The 20401-nt window shown below is 46.3% G+C and overlaps 1 protein-coding gene across 2 annotated transcripts in view; it reads left to right on the forward strand.

Moving 5' to 3' along the window:
* The first annotated feature begins 9212 nt into the window (after positions 1–9212).
* Positions 9213–20401, forward strand: part of LOC147458079 (DnaJ/Hsp40 cysteine-rich domain superfamily protein) — a 45204-nt gene continuing 34015 nt past the window's right edge. The window contains exon 1 of one of the 2 annotated variants that reach the window (XR_015188190.1): positions 9213–9460. Coding sequence is in view for 1 of the 2 variants with exons in the window: in XM_086512828.1 (XP_086368954.1) it covers positions 9242–9460 (219 nt within the window). In the remaining variant the exon portion in view is untranslated. The remainder of the gene's footprint in view (positions 9461–20401) is intronic. The other variant, XM_086512828.1, reaches the window with a different exon arrangement.

Here is a 20401-nt window from a genome sequence, read left to right on the forward strand (position 1 = left end):
GCGACAGCCGGCTTCGGCTCATCTGGCATATTGAAAGCAAAAGCAATATTGTCCGGAGTTGCTGACACTTTCATTCCATACACCATAGCATTGCCATCATCAGCATTGAAGGAATGAAGAACTTGCCTAATGATGGCGATGTTGAACTCTATTCTTGTGGCTTGCACCACCACATGCAAATCCAACAGGCGTAGCAACACTTTTGCTTGGTCAATAAACACATACCGTTGTATCTTGCTATGGGGAATGAGTGGTAGGGAGGCTTTAATAGAGGTGATAAGTGCTTGAGTATCTTCTATAGTGTCATGCATCTTATCCGACATTTTTCTTCGGCCCATACAAGGTGAAGATGATGCCTCTGTGGAAAAAGAAGAAGACTTACCCGAATATTCGAACTTGTATCCAGGTGTGTCAGGTAGAGACAAACAGAAATCGACTGTTGCTTCTGATGAAGAAGTTTGTGGTTGCAATGATGAGGCTTCGGAGCTTGGCGATGGTGAATGTGTGACAGCAGGCAACCGTCGCACAGGAGATTTATGAGGAAAAATGCTTACTCGCCTTACTGTTATACGGGTTCGTGCCATAAAAGCTCCACTACTTATCGTTCCTAGAGTCCTGTGCACCACAAATGACGTGGCATACATGCATTGGCTATTACTCTCCATGTTCCTTGAAATGATTACTATTGATGGTCCAACTGGCCCTTTTCCCCTGATACTGGTTCTGACACTTTACAGATTCTTCTATTGACACAGTTTTATCGTACTGGGACTTTTCTGACCCTTGAGCTACCTCTTTGATTGGCTCTGGTACTGGCTGTACATGAAACAGGCGTAGTATAACTGATTCTGAATTTTCCTGGTTTTCAGCTCCCAGAATACCAGTATCCTCATCCCTGGAAGTCTCTTTGTCATTAGAATAGTATAGCCTGATTTTGGCCCCATTATAAACACCTGGAAATAGTAATCCAGAGAAATCTTTCAATCTTAATATGCCATTGGAAAACACCCAATCAACTTCATATGGACCAGCCCAAGCAATCTTTAAGTTTGGTTTCTTAGGACCCAGTTTTGATTGATACAGCAAAACCAAATTTCCCTTCTGAATTCTCTAACTTTAATTCTTCGATCATGCCAGTGTTTCCGTCTTTGCTGAACAATTTCCTGTTCCAGCATAGTGCACTGTCTTAACTCATCCAGCTGTGTTAACTCCTCCAGTCTCTGTTTCAGATTGTGATTAAAATCCAATCCATACTCCACTGCCATCCTGAGACTAGGAATTACAAACCCCATAGGCATAACAGCTTCAGTGCCACACACCATTCTAAATGGTGTTAGTCTAGTGGTGACCTTATAGGCTGTTCTATATGCACAGAGAGCAGTCTGGAGTTTCAAATCCCACTGGTGTGGCTCCTTCTGCACAATCTTAGTGAGAATGGTCTTCATAGTTTTGTTACTGCTCTCTGCTTGCCCATTGCATCGAGGATAATATGGTGTTGATTTTCGATGCTTCACTAAGAACATTTCCATTAAAATGTCCATAGTATCATTTATAAAGCGTGTTCCTTGATTAGATACAATCTCTACAGGGCATCCATAATGGCATATGATATTTTCAAATAAGAACACAGCAGTGGACTTCGCAGTGATGTTAGGAAGAGCTTTAGCTTCCACCCATTTGGTGACATAGCAAGTAGCCATTGATATATACCTGTTCTTCCTAGGAGTGATTTTCTTGAATGGACCCATAAAACTCAGATCCCATTTCATAAACACTCCCAGTGGCTGAACTGGAGTTAAAGGAGTCATGTCTGCTGCTGTGGGTATGCCCATCCTCTGACATATATCACATGTTTTACAAAAGCTTCTAACATCAGCTATTAAAGTTTGCCACCACAACCTGCCTGTAAAATTTTCTTGTGAGTGATATCAGTAGAGAAATGTCCTCCAGAATCCCCATTATGTGCCTCTAAAATTACTTGCATTCTGCCTTCCATAGGTACACATCTTTGAAGAACTCCATCGACTCCCCGTCTGTAAAGTGATCCGCCAATGATGGTGAACTTTAGACTCTTAATAATCAGCGCCTTCTTCTGATTCTGCGTCCAGTTGTCTGGAAATCCTCCCTTAGAAAGAAACTGATATACATCATACAACTCTGGATCAGTTGTTTCTTCAGCTATTATTTGAAATAGTTCTACATCCACTGGCTCATCTCTCAAAGATGCTTCAGAGTAGCCATCCGTACTTCTGGACAAGAAATCAGCACCACAATGGGTTTTACCAGGCTTATGAAAAATGCAAAACTCAAATTCCATCAGGAACATCCTCCATCTTATCTGTCTGCCTTGAATAATGACTTTGTTGATTAAAAATAATAATGCCTGATGATCCACATAAAAATGAAATAGCTTGCCCAACAAATAGTGTCTGAATTTGGTAGCGTTGAAAACCATTCCTAAGGCTTCTCTTTCAGTAGTGGTATACCCTTGTTCAGCCTGACTGAACCTTTGACTAGCAAAATATACTGGATAATTAGTTATGCCTTCTGACTGAGCCAATATTGCTCCCATCACTAGTCATAAAGCATCTACATGTACATGAAAAAGGACATCTCAAGTCAAAGTACTGGCTTGCTGATAATAGCATTCTTTAAACTCTGAAAACTTTCCTCGCATTCAGCAGTCCAAATGAACTTGCTCATTTTTTTTGTGAGTTCATACAAAGTAATGCCTGGGAAGCAAACTTGTGCACAAATCTTCTATAGAACTTAACTCTCATGCATTGCGAGGCGCCTTGGCCTGTTGGACACACTGAATCTTGTCATTGATCATTTCTATACCATTCCTGGAGACTACATGTCCCAGTAATTGTCCTTTCCATACCAAGAAAACATATTCGAATGGGTTCAAACAGATCCACTTTTCCTGACAACACTGGAAAACCATTTCCAGAAAAAAGTAAATGCTTCTCCTCTGTTGAATGTACAGTGAAGTCATCCATGAAGATAGCAAGGAATCGGTGGAGACTTTCACTAAATATTTCCATCATACATCGTTGAAAAGTCGTTGGAGCGTTGCAAAGACCAAATGGCATAATGAAGGTCATTTTACTCCAGTCCTCATGAGCAATCTGTAACTAGTTATAACCACTATAATCATCCATGAAGCTATACATCTCATAGCCTGCAATTTTGTCAAGCAACATGTCCGTAAAGGGTAAGGGAAATGGATCCTTGATGGTCTGAGCATTCAGCTTCTGATAATCCACACAGACTCGACGCTTTCCATTCTTCTTAGGTACTACCACAATGGGAAATAACCAATCACTACAAGCTACTTCAGTAATGAATCCAGCCTTCCGAAGGTTATCAATCTCTTCCTTGACCTTCTTAGCATAATTGGGATTCATTATGCACCTTTGCAACCGTACTAATATGGCATCTGGTTTTAATGGTATTTGATGTTGACATACCTCTGGATCTGCCCCCCCAAAAAAAAAAGTCATCCAAAGCAAGCAATAGCGATATCGATATGGTATTGCTTGCTTTGGATGACTTTTTTGTAATTTTTTTTTGGCCTAAGCACCCTTGCACTCCCTTTCTTTGCCTAAAAAAAAGAAAAAGAAACTACACTCCACTCTCCCCCTCTCACAATCCCTCCCTCCCCCCTTTCCCACCCAACCATTTCCTTCCCTTGCGGACCCTCTCCCCCTTCTCTCTCTCTCTCTCTCTCTCTCTCTCTCTCTCTCTCTCCCCCCTTCTCTCTCATTTTATTTTGTACCCAGACATTGTACTAGATCCACCAAGATTGTATCAATTTGGTCGCATGGGTCATTTTGGCCTTTTGAAGACATTTAATATAGCATTTCATTTCATTTCATCTCATTTCTCATCAGGATTGGAGGGACTCAAGCGACAATGTGACATGAGGCAGAGAAAGAAAAAAGGAAGATGCAGTGGGAGAGACATCGATAAGGGGGAGAGAGAGAGAGAGAGAGAGAGAGAGAGAGAGAGAGAGAGAGAGAGAGAGAGAGAGAGAGAGAGAGAGAGAGAGAGAGAGAGAGAGAGAGAGAAAAGGGAGAGACAAAATTGTGAGGAGAGAGGGGAAGTGTATTGTTTTTTTTTTAAGAAAGACGGGCTCACCTTGTACAACCCCCCCCCCCCCCCCTTGCGCGCTTTCTCTCTCCCAGTCTCCTACTCTCTCTCCACTTGCCACCCCTCGTCCTTTATCTCTCTCTCCCTCCCAATCGCCCCCCCTCTCTCTTCCCCTCCCGCTATCACTCTCTCTTTCTCTCCGCCTCTCTCCCTCTTTTACAAAAAAAGGGAGGCACTAGCGATACTGCTAGTGCTTTGTTTTTTTTTAATAGCTCTCTCCACCCTCTCTCTCTCTACCCTTGCCACCCTTCCCTCTCATCCTAGTGAGAGTGTGTGTGTGTGTGTGTGTGTGTGTGTGTGAGAGAGAGAGAGAGAGAGAGAGAGAGAGAGAGAGAGAGAGAGAGAGAGACATGGGGGAGAGAGGGGTGGAGCTCTATCATAATAATAAATATCTAATTCTCCTAAATGATTTTCTCATGTTAAACTGATCATTTAATATGGGGAAGTGCCAGGGGAGAAAAAGCTAGAATATTGGTTAAGTTAGCAGGCCGGCCACAATAGGGATCCAAAGGAGGGAAAATAGGGATCCAAAGGGGGGCCATCTGCAAAAGAGCTATGTGCATCAATGGGCTTAAAAGACCCTAAGGTTCAACCCACTAAGACTTCCAAAATGGTAAGGTTCCAAAATTCTAAGGTTGAGTCCAAAGGTAGAATATTAGGGAAATTGGATGCTTTGTGTGTGCCCCAAAAGTCTTCATCCATCCCTACATAGGAGGGGGCGAGCCTTGCAAGTAGGGGATGAGAGAGAAACTCACACACACACACACACACACACACACACACACACACACACAGACAAGCTCCCTTTACACAAAGGGAATGAGGGACACATGTCAGCTCCCTAGCCCAGATGCCCACAAGGTGTACCCAAATCCTATTGGATGGCCTTGGAGGTGGACCAATGAGAATTAGACTAGAGTAAATCTAGTTTAATTAATTTAAAAACACTTAATAAAAGAACCAATAAGAATTAAGCTCTCTAGAAGACTATTGGACAGTCTCCCAAGTGGTCCAATGAGCATTCAGCAGCCCAATGGCTTGTCTGATTCCTATTGGCCAGGAGGCAAAGGGGTCCAATGAGAGTTTAGTTGCATTTATTAATTACCTAAAGCTCTCACAAAAGGGGAAAGGGGGACACATGTCAGAAGGCTATCACTTATGCTGCTTAATTACCATTGGCTAAGCCTGGGGAGGTCCAATAGGATGCTAGCAAGAGCAAATAGCAAGAGGGGTCGACCAAGAGAGAGAGGGGGCTGATTTTTCAAAGGCATTATCACCTACACACTCACACTAGCTCATGTGTGGAGTAAGAAGACTCTCTCTCCTTCTCAAGCTTTAATGGAAAGCTTATCACCTACTCCAAGCTTGTGAGAAGGAAGGCCTACACAAACAACTCTTGGCTTTGTGATGCAAATACAACCAAGAGCCAAGCTTCAATGCATGCTCATCTCCTCTACCATGCTAATTACTAAGCTAAGCTATGCTAATATGAGTGATTATGTGAGGAGATGTACATCTTTCTCGTAAGGATACTCCTTCTTCCTCTCAATCTACTCTCATACCCTGCTGGCTCTCACCATATTTGAAGGTGTGTGAGGTCTTGGGTCTGAGACCGTGAGGGAATTGATGTTGTGTTTGATAAATGTTTTGCTTAGTGCATGAAGTTTCCATTTTCATTGTGAAGGGGATCGGGGAGCACCACAGACGGAGAGTGAGAGAGACAAGGAGACACACGACACACAGATATGGGTGGGGAGACTCAATGAGTGAGCAGCCCCCTATACACTTATGCTATGTATAAGGTATACAAGTCAGTGGGCGCCCAGACTCTGGGCGGCCGGGCAAGGCACATGCGCCTATACCCCAACAACCTCCCACTTAAAGGCGACTATGCCTTTAAGCAAGGGAAGCTAGTCTAAAGACTACAAAAGGCGAGAGAAAATCACTCTCAACCGATGCCCACTGGCTGGCTGTGATTGTGTGCATCCGACTGTCTTGCTCCCGTGTAAGTTCATACACCACTAGACGTATCGCACAGGTACTGCGCACTCTCCCTCGTGCACTATGCCATCATCAGTCAACAAACGACTGACAACCCCAACTGCAAATGCTCCCACTGCAACTGCGATATCCTGTCTCAAGATCAGCATCTCATACATGAGACCACCGAATGCCGATGCAATGCTAGCGGGCCTTGCTAGCTCTACGGAGCATGCATCAACATATATATCCCTAGCAATAGGCATCTCTGATTGACAAGGCATGTCAGCCACATGCATCTCCGAGTGTCCGCAAAAGACGCATCAACCTGTCGTGCAACCTCAGAGCAAACGAGCTGCTCTAGGTGTCTGCTGGAAGACATATCCTGCACAAATATATCCCCATGCTCACTGCCGAGCATAGAAAGGAATGACTGCATAATCGCTGACATCTCAGCCTCCTCTGCAATCATCCACTACAAACATGACCACTCAATCTGCTGTGACTCACTAGAGCTCGCATGCTCTAACTCCTTATGCATAGACTCTTGCACAACGTCCTCCTGTCGTGACTCACTAGAGCAAGACAACTCTACCTGTTTATCGTGCATAGAAGTATCTCGCACAACTGACTCTCTGCTTTGCTCAGTCACGAGCAAAGCATGCATGTCTGACTCTGTCACCTCTCTGTGTGACTGCTCAAGTCGTGCCCCAACTGTGTGCACAACGAGCTCACTACTCTGCACTCCATGCAAAGCACCCTGAAACCCATGAGCAAAAGAGACTGTTCGGGTCTCTCGCTCTGTGCATGGTTGTAACAAGATTGAGACTCGACCATCTCGCACCAGTACTACGTACAATGGGTACCATGTGCCAACTCTAGCACCTCTCACAATCACTAGCGAACCCAAATGCAACGCAAAAGATCGCTGAAGCAGCGATACCCGACATCCACTATCCCTAAGCTGACCAACGAAGATCAAACTCATCGTCAAATCTGGCACATGACGCACATCTCTGAGCATGTACAATGCACCACTCGGTAATGACAGTCTCACATCTCCTGAACTAGCAATCTCATGCAGTAACCCATCTGCCAATCGCACACTACCATGCACTCTGCTAGAATAGCTACTGAACCAGTCACGATACAGAGTGACATGAAAAGTAGCGTCCCTGTCTAGCACCCACTGCAAAAGAAGTGCACTATCTTCATACATCAAAAATCAGGAGTAATACAGGAAGCAAATGTGACCTCACTGTCACTAGGGTACTCAGACTCTGTATCTGATCTTTCAACTGTCAACTCAACGAAGCCTATAGCATCTACTGCATCCTTGAGACTAGCCTGTCTCCTGTGCTGTCTCATACAACGAAAGCATCGCCGTCTAATGTGCCCTATGTGACCACAATGCCAACATCTCAAGTGTCGACACGAACGAGAACGCCGTCTCTCATGAGTCATTGTCCTAGACTCGAAAGTCTCACACATATTGACTACTATAAGTGAATGTCAAAAATAACCAAGAGCTGTAACTCTACTCTAGGTACAGTAGCAATGAAATGCACTCAATTGATCCAAAATAAGCAACCTGCAACAAGAAAATGCTCTCAAAAAAAGAGCTCACCAGCACCTACAATGCTCATGCGAATCCACGCATAAAATCTCTCGCAGTAGTGTAACCACACTGTGCTCCACAAATGGCAATGATGCAAATCCCAAATGCCAAGTGTACGAGGCTCCTGTAGAGTAAACCAAGCTCCTGTATGGCTGTAAAATATGGCTGCAATTCAGCCCCAAAATTCAGCTCTTAAACAGCTGCATAAACAAGTCACAAACGTGTCCCAGATCAGCCTACAACTGAGCCATACATGGACACCTGCAAAGAGGGAACAATGGCTGAAAATTCAGCCCCAAATAAGCCCTCAAACCTGCCTGCAAACTTGTAAACCTGTAGTTGAAACCTGCTGAAAAACCTCAAGCCATTAGTGCTCGAATCCGGCTACCTAGCTCGTAGCCACACAAGCATACATCACAATATTCATTCCTGTGAGTGTGCCAAGATAACTGTACGCCTGTCAAACCGTGAGCTAATCACCAAGCCCACACTTGTGCGGTATTGATGCATACACACGCACAAATCTCCCACCTGCAGAGAACACCGCACACAAATGATGAGTGCAACCTGCAATCTCTACCTAGATCGCATAAATGATGCGCATAAAACTCCTGGGAAAATTTCGCCAGAGTTTCGACGCACAATGGCTATCAACACAAAATAACCATTGTCCTGCAAGCTCAATACAATGAGCAATCAATGCGCATCAAACTACACTCAACATACATGCATAAGCTCTGCAAACCTGTGTCCAACAAATGCTCACAAAGAGTACCACAGGTGACCATACATGTCATTCAGAGAGAGAGAGAGAGAGAGAGAGAGAGAGAGAGAGAGAGAGAGAGAGAGAGAGAGAGTTGTCAGCCTTCCAACCTCATTCAGATGAATGCAAGCCGCGCACCCAATAAAAATTAGGGAAAATTACCAAAACACCCCTCTAATTTGTGGAAATTCCCAATATACCCCTCAAATTTCAAAAATTCCCAAAATACCCTTTCTTTACTTTCGTTGGATTCTTCAAGATTTTCTAATCTTTATTCTTGTTTGACAATTGAGATCTGTTTTTGAGTGCTTAGCATGTAATTTATCGCCAATTATCTAAGGCAATTATGTCTAAAAATAATGAAGCAATTCATCTCCAAACCAACTCAAATCTTAGTTGTAGCATCCTGTATGGTAGACAATCACTCTTCTTATGAAAAGCTACAATTTTTTTTGTTTTTGGAGAAATTTACTCTCACAACGAGGGGTATTTTGGGAATTTTGGAAAAATTGAAGGGCATTTTGGGAATTTATGATAAATTATGGGGGGTACTTTGGGAATTTTTGAAATTTGAGGGGTATTTTGGGAATTTCCACAAATCTGAGGAGTATTTTGGTAATTTTTCCTAAAAATTAATCTGCTAACAGTTTTGTACGCATTTCGAAAGGAGGTCTCAGTATAGCGTATCATTCGTCTATTAAAAGTAAGTAGAAGTAGAAGACGCAATGTCGTTTGCTGGTTCCTGTAGGTGTGGTTATAGCGGAGCGTCTCCATCCTCCTCTGTCGTGCTTCAGCAAGGATTTCGCCCTAAATGCCCTTTTTCTTCCCGTAAAATCTCTACCTCCGGCAGGGTTTGTGCCTTAGTTGTGGATCCATCCGATAGCGCACATGGTAGTGTCAACGACTTTGTTGCTCGTATGGAGAAAGCATGGCTTATTTCAAAGGTAGATCTCCACACACACACACACACACACACACACACACACACACACACACACAGAGAGACAGAGAGAGAGAGAGAGAGAGAGAGAGAGAGAGAGAGAGAGAGAGAGAGGAGAGGAGATGTGGTATTTGCTTTTGATTGCGTAATTGGAATGTGCACACATGCAATACCTCAATGTAGACTGTATTGACTCGAATGGGATTGTCACCGCGGTAACTCTTTAAGATGAAGCACCCCCGAGATCGATTTGATGCACCTTTGGATCCGTTTTGATGATGGGTCTTGCTGGTGGCCATCAAGGGGTAGTTTTGGGGCTGATTTGCGCTCCAAATGTGAGAGGAAACAAGGGCTGAAAGCTGTTTGCAAAAACGCAGATCTAGGTGCCAAAACGCAACCGATTCGTCGTGCAAAGCAGGACTGAAAACTCAGATGATGATGGAGCCGATGATGGACAGCAATGGGACCCCTCGATGTGGTGAAGGAATGGCCAAGAAGAGGCTCACTGGGCTACGGAAGTTTCGGGCTGCACCAACGAGGTTACGACGGGTTGTAGGGCTGATTCGACGCGGAGAGGCTTGCGATGGAGATGGTGAGCAAACTTAAGATGGGAAGTTGCAAAACACTAGCTAATCTGCAAGCGCTAGGGCTAATATGCAAAACGTTAGGGATAATGTTGATGCTCACTTATCCGCTAGAATACGCTAGGCTTATGCTCCTTATATAGGGTAGGATTATTGTAAGTACCTTTTAAGACTTAAGTAGGGCAAACTTGAAAGACAAAGTTATAAAAATATAAACTTGACTTGGCAAAGTTTTTGCGTGCAACAGTTGCACATTTGCAAACCTCGGAATTGGATTGATGCGGGGGATGGCTCGTTGGATTTCTCTAGCCTAAAACTACATGCACGTCATGCCAAATGTCCACAGTGGTGTAACAACATCAAAATGCTTGTACAATCCATTTATGCAAGAGGGTTTCAAAACTGGAAAACCTAATCTAATGGACTTGTCCGGACATGCAGGTCCTGCGAACAGACTCACAAAATAGCCGGTACTAATTCTAGGGATATGTATAGAATCGGCTCTGGAAGTTGATGAAGCATGTTGTAATGTGCAGCGGAAGTGATTGATGGTGTATGCTCATGATGAGTGCTCAGTGCGTACCCAAGTTTCCTTTTACTGAATGAGAGAGAGAGAAGAGAGAATGATACTGAGAGAGAGAGAGAGAGAGAGAGAGAGAGAGAGAGAGAGAGAGAGAGAGAGTGGAGACTAACATTAGATGTCCCTCCAAAGGCCCCTCTCTCTAGTGATAGAGAGGTGTTTGCTTTAGATTGCACAAATGCTGATACAATGGTCCTAGATGTTGAGATGCTGATGGGATCTTGCGGTAGATACTTGGTTCTGCGAGACTAAGGGCTCTTGCAAGTGATCTTTATGGCTTATGCCCTGTAAGACATGAGCGGTGAAGACGGGAGCGTGCCCGATGCGCGATGAAGTAAGGGTGGGAGTAGCTGCTAGGTCTGAGGTCGAAGCACGAAGCTGGAATTTCCAATTAACTTTGAAAGTGGGATCTTGCTCTGTCTGCTCTTTGGTAGGACCGGTGTGCTTTCAGAAAAGCACACGCCTGATGCTCTGATACCACTGTCGCAAGGCAGGCACCACGTGCCAATAGAAAAGAACAAACTGAACAGACTTTTAACACTTCAATAACAATTGAACTGAAAGAGAGAGATGACAGGCGACACGGAGTGGCGGAATCCCATCCCAGAGAGTATTGGCTTCAAACCTTGGCGGCCCTTTCGGTATTTCTTTATATTGCATCAACACAGTACAAGCTGGTACTCCAGACTTTGCACCTTCTCCAGGAAGCATGCCAAAGAATGAGCCCTAGCCTCATATTTAAAGGCCCTTGGCTTGAAAAGCAGTTACAATTAAAAGCCTTCAAAACTCAAAAGCATCTGGTTTAAAAGCAATGCTCAAAAGCTGCCAACGTAAATCCGGAATTTTGTACAGCTGCCACATCAGCAGTCAACGTAAAACATGGAAATCCGTACAACATGCCATGTTATCAGCCAGTGTGATTTTTGAAAATCTGCCACGTCATCAGCCAACTTCGCAATTTCTTTTGTGTGTGTGTGTGTCCTGCTTTATTTTAATTCTTTGTCACTTGAGGCCCCATCGGTGTCACGAGCGTGTGACTACTATCTATCCTTTTTGTTGATTTCTTTCTTATTATCTATTTACTTTCACTTTTTGGAAACACCCCTCGGGAAATCTAACTGCCTTGCATTGCATAGCTAGTGTGGAACTGTCCAGAGGGAGTCCAGGCCTGAGGGCAAGAGAGCACTAAGGTTGGACAAAGACTATGGTTAGCCAAATTCGGGTCATTGATTAGCCAAAGTGGAATTCTTTGCTATAGAGGCTACATTTCAGTTCTGGATGTGGCCACAGTGTACAAAGAGGGTCAGATGACCTAGAAAGATACAATGGCAGCATCTCCTAAAATTTAGGGAACTGCTATTTTGGGACCTGAAAATGTGATTGCGTCATTACCTCCGGAATGACAAAGGGAACATTTTCTTACTCTAGCGTGAAGTCAACTGGGCAACCGGTTGGGAGATTTTTAGGCGGCAACCCCGAAACGGGAAAATGCTTGTAAATGTGCCAAGTGGCACCTTCTGGTGCACTTTCCTCATGCAACAAGAAGTGGCGCTGAATTTTAAGTTGGGAGAGGCTCATTTTCAGTTTTTGTCACAGGTTAAGAGCTATGGAGTGCTTGCTTTCCCTCCTATGTACAGTGCGGTGCTAGGAGTGATGCCCTGCACGCTACGCACTGCCCTCTCTCTCCCCTTTGGCAGTATGTTATGCCCCACTAGTGGGCTCTTCATTTGACCAATGTACAATTGTGTGGGTTCATGCGCGATTGCCGAGGCAAGAGCCTCTTGCACAGGTACTGGATTAGCTAGCGGCTAATCCCTCCACAGGTACAGGTGAATTCGGAGAGGTTTCACACCAGAAATCTCGTCCGATTCAAAGGGCAAGTAGCCCTACAGGTGCGGGAGCTCGAAGACTTGCTACGGATGCGATCGGCACGTGAAACGGAGCCCGAAACAGTAAATTACAGCCTGCTGTGTATTTTTGCAGGTTTAGGGTTTTGGCCCTAAACGGACCCTAATACCCCCAGGAGGTTCGGGGACGCAAGGAGGCCGCTGTACAGGCGATCTGGCGCATTTTCAGGGCTGAAAACAGAGAATTCAGCGTGCTGCAGATTCTCGCCAGGTTTTGCAAAGTGCCCGTATGCGTTGGGAAAGTCAGTCAATGCGTGGGAATACTGACTGTGAAGGGTCCTAGTACAGTTATGCTGCCGAAATCGGACCGGAACAGTTGAAATTCAGCCAAGTGTGTGCGGGGCAGCTTGTAGGGATCCACAGCGTTTATTCCCTCTTTTGAACAATAAAGAAATACCGAAAGGGGCGCCTAAGTTAGGGGCCAATCTGGTGTCGGTCTACTCATACAGGTGCAATCTAGCAGCCTGCATCCCTCTCCCCTTTGTTGTGTCTTGAAAGTACAGGTAAAATAGACGACTAATAATGGGTGAAAGCTAAATCAAGGTTTAAAGTAAAGTCTACCGCCCTTTTTGGATTGAACAGGCCGGTTTCATGGTTCCATCGGCGGGATTAAATCACTTTTTCCCATAGAAGTGAGCCTCGGTCAGATAGGGCTTGAAGACACAAGGGATCATAGACCAGACACAGGGAATTTTAATTATGGCTGACAAACCAGATGATGTGACTGAAGAGGTTTCCTCTTCAGAGGGTCAACAGACACATGAAGTGGGTGAGTCCTCAAGACCACCACAGACGGATGATGATATATTCAGGACCCAGTTGGCTACTGCTATGGCTATGTTCACACAAGTAATGCAGAATCCGAGGTTTTTAGCCTTTCTGCAACCTCCTGTTCCGTCTTAGCAAGTTGGGTCACTGGATCATATTCAAAAGCCTGTTAAGGCTCAAGCACAGGTGATTCATACTGCACAGTCAATGGAAACACCTGTATACTTGACGGAGAACATGTAGTCTCCACAACCTGTGTCTAAGGTGCAAGAACAGGTGGCTGAGATGCTAGTCTTTCAAGCTGTACCAGTTCAGCCCGCCTCCTTTCAACAGCCTATAGCTGGTTCTAATGGGCAGGGAAGCAACCTACAGGCTATGCAACAAGTCTTCCCACCACCTTCAGTATACCCTGGCTATTTTGGAGGTGGATCGGTATTCCAGAGCATGGCTGGTCATGCACCTGGAAATCAGTTTTACACGCCAGGAACAGTGTTCGGGAGTGCTCAAACAATGATGCCTAACCCCATGTATGGTGTCACAGGCATGCTACCAGGGTTTCAAAGCACTCAGGGCCAATTTGGGATGCCACAGTCAAATTTTGGTATGGCTGGAATTACAAATCAGCAGCCAAATATGGCATTTCCAGGTCAAGTTAATAGCGGCCAAGGAACACAGATGAACCCTAATAGTGTTCCCATGTTTCAGTCACTTCCATATGACAATTTAACGCCGCTGGAGAGGCCAACTCCATACAAAGAAGGTGGCAAAGGTGTAACTTTCACGACCTTTACAGGGTTTGATGACAGAAAGAAGGCTCTCTCATTCCTCCAGCAGTTTGACAAGGCCTATGCAGGGGGAACTTTAGAGAGGCTTCAAAGGTCCGCAAGGCAGCCACTTTCTTGACAGGGAATGCGGGACAATGGTGGACAACTTTATTGCTTCAAGGGCAAGCTCCGTCCACATGGATTTACTTCAAGCAGATTTTTGCAGCAGCATGGTTATCTGATGACTTTGAAGCAGATGTCGTGATAGAATGGCACCAGCTTAATGCTGCTACTTGCAAGAATCTGGATGATTACAATCGGAAGTTTTGGAAAGCTCTACTTTCAGTAACTTCCTATAGGTTTGTGCCATTGACAGAACAGATTGAAAAATACTGTTATGGCCTACCTAAAGGATTGAGAAAGTACTGTACGAAGACCAAAGTCACTACTTTGACGCAGCTCATCGAGGTAGCAAACACTGGCAATGGTTTGCTCAAGGGAGAAGATTGTGAATTCAATACTGGCGTCAAGGAAGGATCAGCCAAGAAAAATTCAGCGAAGAAGTATGTTTCCAAGGAGGTTCCTAAAGTGACTCAGGAGCCAGCCAACGTAGGGAAAGGCAAAGCTTCGGCTGAATCAGAAAAGGGATCAGCGAAGAAATGGAAAAGACGTTTTCCTCGCAAGTCTGAAGAGCAAAAGAAGGTCCTAAGGACAGAGAACAAATGCTTTATCTGTGAGCAGCCTGGCCACATTGCTTACAACTGTCCTACAAAGAAAAGGCCAGCTGATTCTGAAGACAAGGAGGATAGGAAAGGAAAGAAGCCCATGGCTGGTCTAGTGCCAGATATGGTGGGCGACAAGCCAAGTTCAGATGCAAGTGAGCTTTGCAGAGCATGGGGAAAGGTCAGTGATCAAACAATGCTTATCTTCTTTGATCCAGGTGCCAAAGCCAACTTCATTTCCCCAGAATTGGCTTCAAAGTTGGGAATCAGACCTGAAGAGATGGGGTATACAGCAGAGGCAGGTTTGGCATGTCCTGGCCATACAGAGGCTGTGACACCCATCATTGGAAAATTGCGCCTACATATCCAGTCCTATGTAGATGCTGAAGAATTTTACATCATGCCACTGGACGGATGTGATGTGTTGTTAGGTATTCCTTGGTTGTTTCGTGTACAGGGAATCCTGGATGCCTACAACAAAAAGATCACTGTACAGAGCAGGGGAAAGACTCACATTCTGGATGTAAAGCTTAAAGGGGAGTCTATTCCCACTGTATCAGCTTCTGCTATTACTTCTGTAATGAAAAAGCATCTTTCTGCGTACTTGGTTTTTGCACGTGAAGTGTCAGATTGTGATGAATCAAATTTATCTGTGCTAGATAAAGAAAGGTCAATGTTTTTACAACAGTATGGTGACTGTTTTTCTGATTCATTACCGTCTCAATTACCGCCAGAGAGACCCGAGGACCATGCGATAGATTTGGTGCCAGGCAGTAGCCCACCAAATAAGCCTCCGTATAGGGTTAGTGCGGCTCAGCAGAAAGAGATAATGGGCCAAGTACAAGAGCTGTTAGAAAAGGGGCTGATTCAGCCCAGTTCATCTCCATTCTGTTCTCCAGTGTTGTTGGTGCAGAAAAAGGATGGCTCATGGCGTATGTGCATCGACTATCGTGCACTGAACAAGAATACCATCAAGAATAGGTTCCCTATACCTAGAATTGATGATATTATGGACAAATTAGAAGGAGCAGCTATGTTTAGCAGGATAGATCTAAAGAGTGGGTACCATCAGATCCGCATTAGATCAGAGGATGTGCACAAGACTGCTTTTAGAACGACGTTTGGCCTTTACGAATTTCTAGTGATGCCCTTTGGTCTCACAAATGCTCCTGCTACGTTCAATAGGATGATGGACAAAATTTTCCGTCCACACCAGCAGTTTGTTGGTACATTCTTTGATGACATGAAAGTCTACTCAAAGAATGAAGAGGAGCATAGGCATCACTTGGCCATTGTGTTCAAAGAGCTACGCAGTCATAGGTTGCTCATCAATGCAAAGAAAAGTGAGTTTTTTCTGGAAGAGATTCACTTTCTGGGACACATTGTCTCAAAGGATGGTGTCAGAATGGATCCTGCAAAAGTTGAAGCGATCAAGTCATGGCCAAATTTGAAGACGGTGCATGATGTTCGAAGCTTCTTGGGACTATGCTCCTTTTACAGAAGGTTTATCCGAAATTTCGCTGAGATTGCTTCACCTTTACATGCTCTTCAAAAGAAGGCAGTCACCTTTAGATGGACACAGAAAGAGATTTCAGCTTTTAATCTCTTAAAGGAAAAGATGACTTCAGATCCAGTCATTGTGTTGCCAGATCTTAGGAAGTCATTTGTGGTCCAGTGCGACGCCTGTGGTAGTAGCATTGGTGCAGTGCTAATGCAAGATGGCAGGGTAGTAGCCTATGGGAGCAGAATTTTGCAAGGGCCAGAGATGACCATGCAGGTCTATGAGAAAGAGTTACTGGCTGTGATTCATGCGCTCTTAAGTTGGAAACACTACCTGCTAGGTGCAGACTTTGTTGTCCAAACGGACCATCAGACCTTGTGATACTTCTTGACACAGACAAAGTTATATGAGAAGCATATGCGATGGGCAAATATCTTGTCCATGTTCCATTTTCAGATTGTGCATGTGGAGGGCAAGAAGAACGTTGTGGCTAATGCCTTGTCAAGGAAGCCACAAATTTCAGCTGTGTCAATTCCTTATCATCATGAACTTGATGATATGAGAGAACAGTACGCAAATGATGAAGATTTTGCAAGGGTCTTCGAGCAGCTAATGGATGGACAACTTCATGAACACTATCTTCTCAAAGATGGGTTTATGATCATGCATGGCAGATTGTGTGTCACAAAGCCATTGCGACGCAAAGTTATAGAAGAGAGTCATGTCCCACCGTATGCAGGGCATCGTGGTATCGATGCTACAGTTAAAGCGGTTGAGACATTCTTCTACTGGCCTACATTTTTTTTTTTCCGAGAAAAAGATCCTTCTATTAGTTAATGAAAGCTGCCCATAGGGCTACATCCACCTCTGCAAGAGAGGGCTACAACAAACATGATGGGGAGACTCTCCCAATGAAAAAACAGCATATATACAATGGGGCTAAATCAAGAGATGGGAGGAGGGAAAAGCCACACAGGTGGACAATAGTGCCATCTGAGCACCCCCTGGACCATGGAGTACAACGGCCTAGGGCGCCAGAGACGAAGGAAAGCCTCGCGGCGCTCCCGCATGCGGTCGGAGCTGCCCTGTAGTCCCTCAAGCTGTCCTCTGAGAGTGTGGATCAGCTCTAGCCAAAAGTCACGAACAGTCTCCGCTGGTGGTACAAGGCGAGCCTCAAAGATGCGGAAACAACGGGCCCGCCAGATGAACCAGAGAGCTAGGCCGCTGATGAGCTCCCAACACTCCGCTCTCTCACTGCTCCACTCCTGTGGAGTAAGGTTTGTAGCAGGCTGGAGTGTAGGTCGACCCCCCTGTATCACTATCATCCTGCTGGTGGAAGATAGCTCAAACTGAAGTGCCGGGCCCGTGAGGGTGGACCAAGCCGCCGCCCCCCAAGTGTACTGTCGAGCCGTGGAGAGGGCAGGCATCAACCGAAGAACTCGTAGCCACACTTGCTGGGCCGAGGGGCAGTCCCAAAGACAGTGTCACTGACTCTCCACCAACTGGTCACAGGCTGTACATGCGGCCGAGAGACCACTATGTACAAGCCAGCTCCCTACTACTGTGGCTCTGTGTGCAACCAACCACTGGAACAAGGTGACGCGCCTCGGCTGTCTGGAGTCCCACATCCTCTGCCAAAAAGCTGCCAAGAACTCAACTGTGAGACCCTCCTCCTGCCAATGACGTGCTGCAGCGGGGCGGGCCTCTCTCTATGCTGCAAGTATATGACGTCCAAGCCGAACAGTGTACTGAAAGAAAGGGACTCCTGGGCGGTCTGCAGAAGAGAATGGGTCCCTCCATAGCCACTCACCAGGATCCCACTGTACTCGTGCCAGTGGACAGCACTCCCAAGCCCATAACCTCCAGTGTCCTGTCTCAAGAGCTGCTGGGTCAGGGTCTATGACGCAAGTCCTCCCACAGATGCCCACAACTCGGATCCTCTGGAAACAACACTCTGCTACCTACGGGGCCTCTACTGCAACTCTCTGTAATCGTCCCCCACCCTGAAGCTCGAAGAACAGGGCTGGGACAGCCTCTGAGCAAGCCCTGACTGAAATGAGAACCTCCAGTCGTGTGAAGGCTCCCATTCACCGGGGTGCTACTGGCTCGAGAGGCGTGAGCCAATCAGCTGGAACTGACTCTGAGATGTCCTGACACATGCTATGAACCCCTCTCATGCCCTGTAGCTGGACAACCTGCAGCTCCTCTGACAAACCTGTGAACTCTAGCCAGTCACCTAGAGAGCGCGCTGGACCTGCTGCCATGGGACCCCAAGAAACATGAGGCCTACTCCCGACCAAGTGGCCTCTCTGAGTGCTAACCATGGGGTTCCAGACGAGGGGCTGCCGTAGGCGCTCCTCTGTGCACGTCGGCTGCCGCTGCTCTAGGCCACGCCGCAATAGCTCCCAAGAACGAAGCAAACTCACAGCGAATCGGTCCTCCAGTCTCCTGCTCAAACCAACTCGGCGCAACTCTGTAAAGATCCATCTGGTCGAAGGTTGCCAAGGGCCTCCTGACTGAGGCACCCTGGCACGAAGCCTCTGCAACAAGAACTCCTTCCAGGGCTCCTCGCCTGGAAGAAGTCCTCTGACGACGAACTTCCCAAGAAGGGCTCTGCTCTGCTGTGCTGGATCAATGATCCCAAGCCCTCCCTGAGAACAAGGAAGTGTGATGACCGACCAAGCCACCTTGGCTCGGGCAATTTGAGTGTCGCGACGAGACCAAAGGAAGTTCCTGATCAACCTCTCTACCTGGCTGATGCAAGAACTCGAGAAGATCCAGCAAGAAGTGATGTACCACATAGTCGCCAACAACACCTGGTTGGCAACTACTACTCTACCAGCCAGCGAAAGTCGTGCTGAGCTCCAATGTAACAGCTTTCTCCTGATGGACAGGAGAAGAGGAGCAATCTGCTGCTCGGGGGACAAATCCAAACCAACCTGACAACCCAAGTACCGAACTGCAGTCCCTGGAGGAATCCACCTGAAACCCTCTCCTGGCATCCAATCTGGCACAGGAGCACTACCAACTGAGAAAGCCATTGTCTTTCTCCAGTTGATCAGTGCGCCCGATGCACAGCAGAAGGTCTCCAAGGCCTGCCCACATCTGTGTAAATTGGCCTCCTGGCCCTCTAAGTACAAGGCTGAGTCGTCGGCAAACTCAACGTCCAGAAGCTCATCTCCCCGTATAGGGAGTGCTAAGCCCCTCAAACCAACTTGCTGTGACACCAAAAATCTGCTCATCGCCTCTGCATAGAACAGAAAGAGAAAGGGGGCAAGAGGACAACCCTGTCTGACCGATCGTGTGAGCATGAAGCGCTCACCTCTACCTCCTGCCAAAAGCACCTGACTGTGGGCCTGCCTGTACAAAGCTGACACCCCTCTGATCCAAGCCTCTGAGAAGCCCATCCTACGTAGCGTGCCCTCTAGAAAGTCCCAGTCAACTCTGTGGTATGCCTTCTCAAAATCGAGAAGAAGAATCACAAGGTCCTCCCCACGGAGCCGTGCAAGGGCAGAAGCCTCCCAAAAAGTGAAGATGTTGTCAAGGATACTGCGTTCCTTGACAAAACCTGTCTGAGTCCCATGTATAAGGCTCTCCAAAAGTGGCTGAATCCTCAAACTCAGAGCCTTGGCAAGAATTTTGTAGGCTGAGTTGAGAATGGTGATGGGACGCCACTGTCGAATCTCATCCAAGGAGCCACCCTCCTTTGGAATGAGGTAGATCAGGCCCTCACTCATGCTATCCGGCATCACTCCTGTGTGTAGAATGTACTGAAAGGCACTACCAAGATCTGGGCCAAGCAGGTCCCAGTACTCCAAGAAGAAGGTGAAAGTCAGCCCATCCTCACCTGGACAGCTACCACGAGGGAGGGCCCTGAGGGCCGTGTGCAGCTCCTCAAGCTGAAGAGGTAACTCAAGCCTCTGCCGCATCTCCTCAGTCACAAGACAAGGCATCTGTGCCCAGACCTGCTCCCTGCATGCATCCTGTCTCTCTGACTCGGGCTCAGCCGACAGTAGCTCACGGTAAAAGTCAGTAGCAACTGCACGCATATCCTCTGGCTCACAGACAACTGACCCATCGGGTCTCCTCAACTGATTGACCTTGGCATGCGAGTGCCGA

This window comes from Adiantum capillus-veneris, chromosome 5 (assembly GCF_014529385.1).
Source record: "Adiantum capillus-veneris isolate H3 chromosome 5, ASM1452938v2, whole genome shotgun sequence".
NCBI classification, from domain to species: Eukaryota; Viridiplantae; Streptophyta; class Polypodiopsida; order Polypodiales; family Pteridaceae; genus Adiantum; species Adiantum capillus-veneris.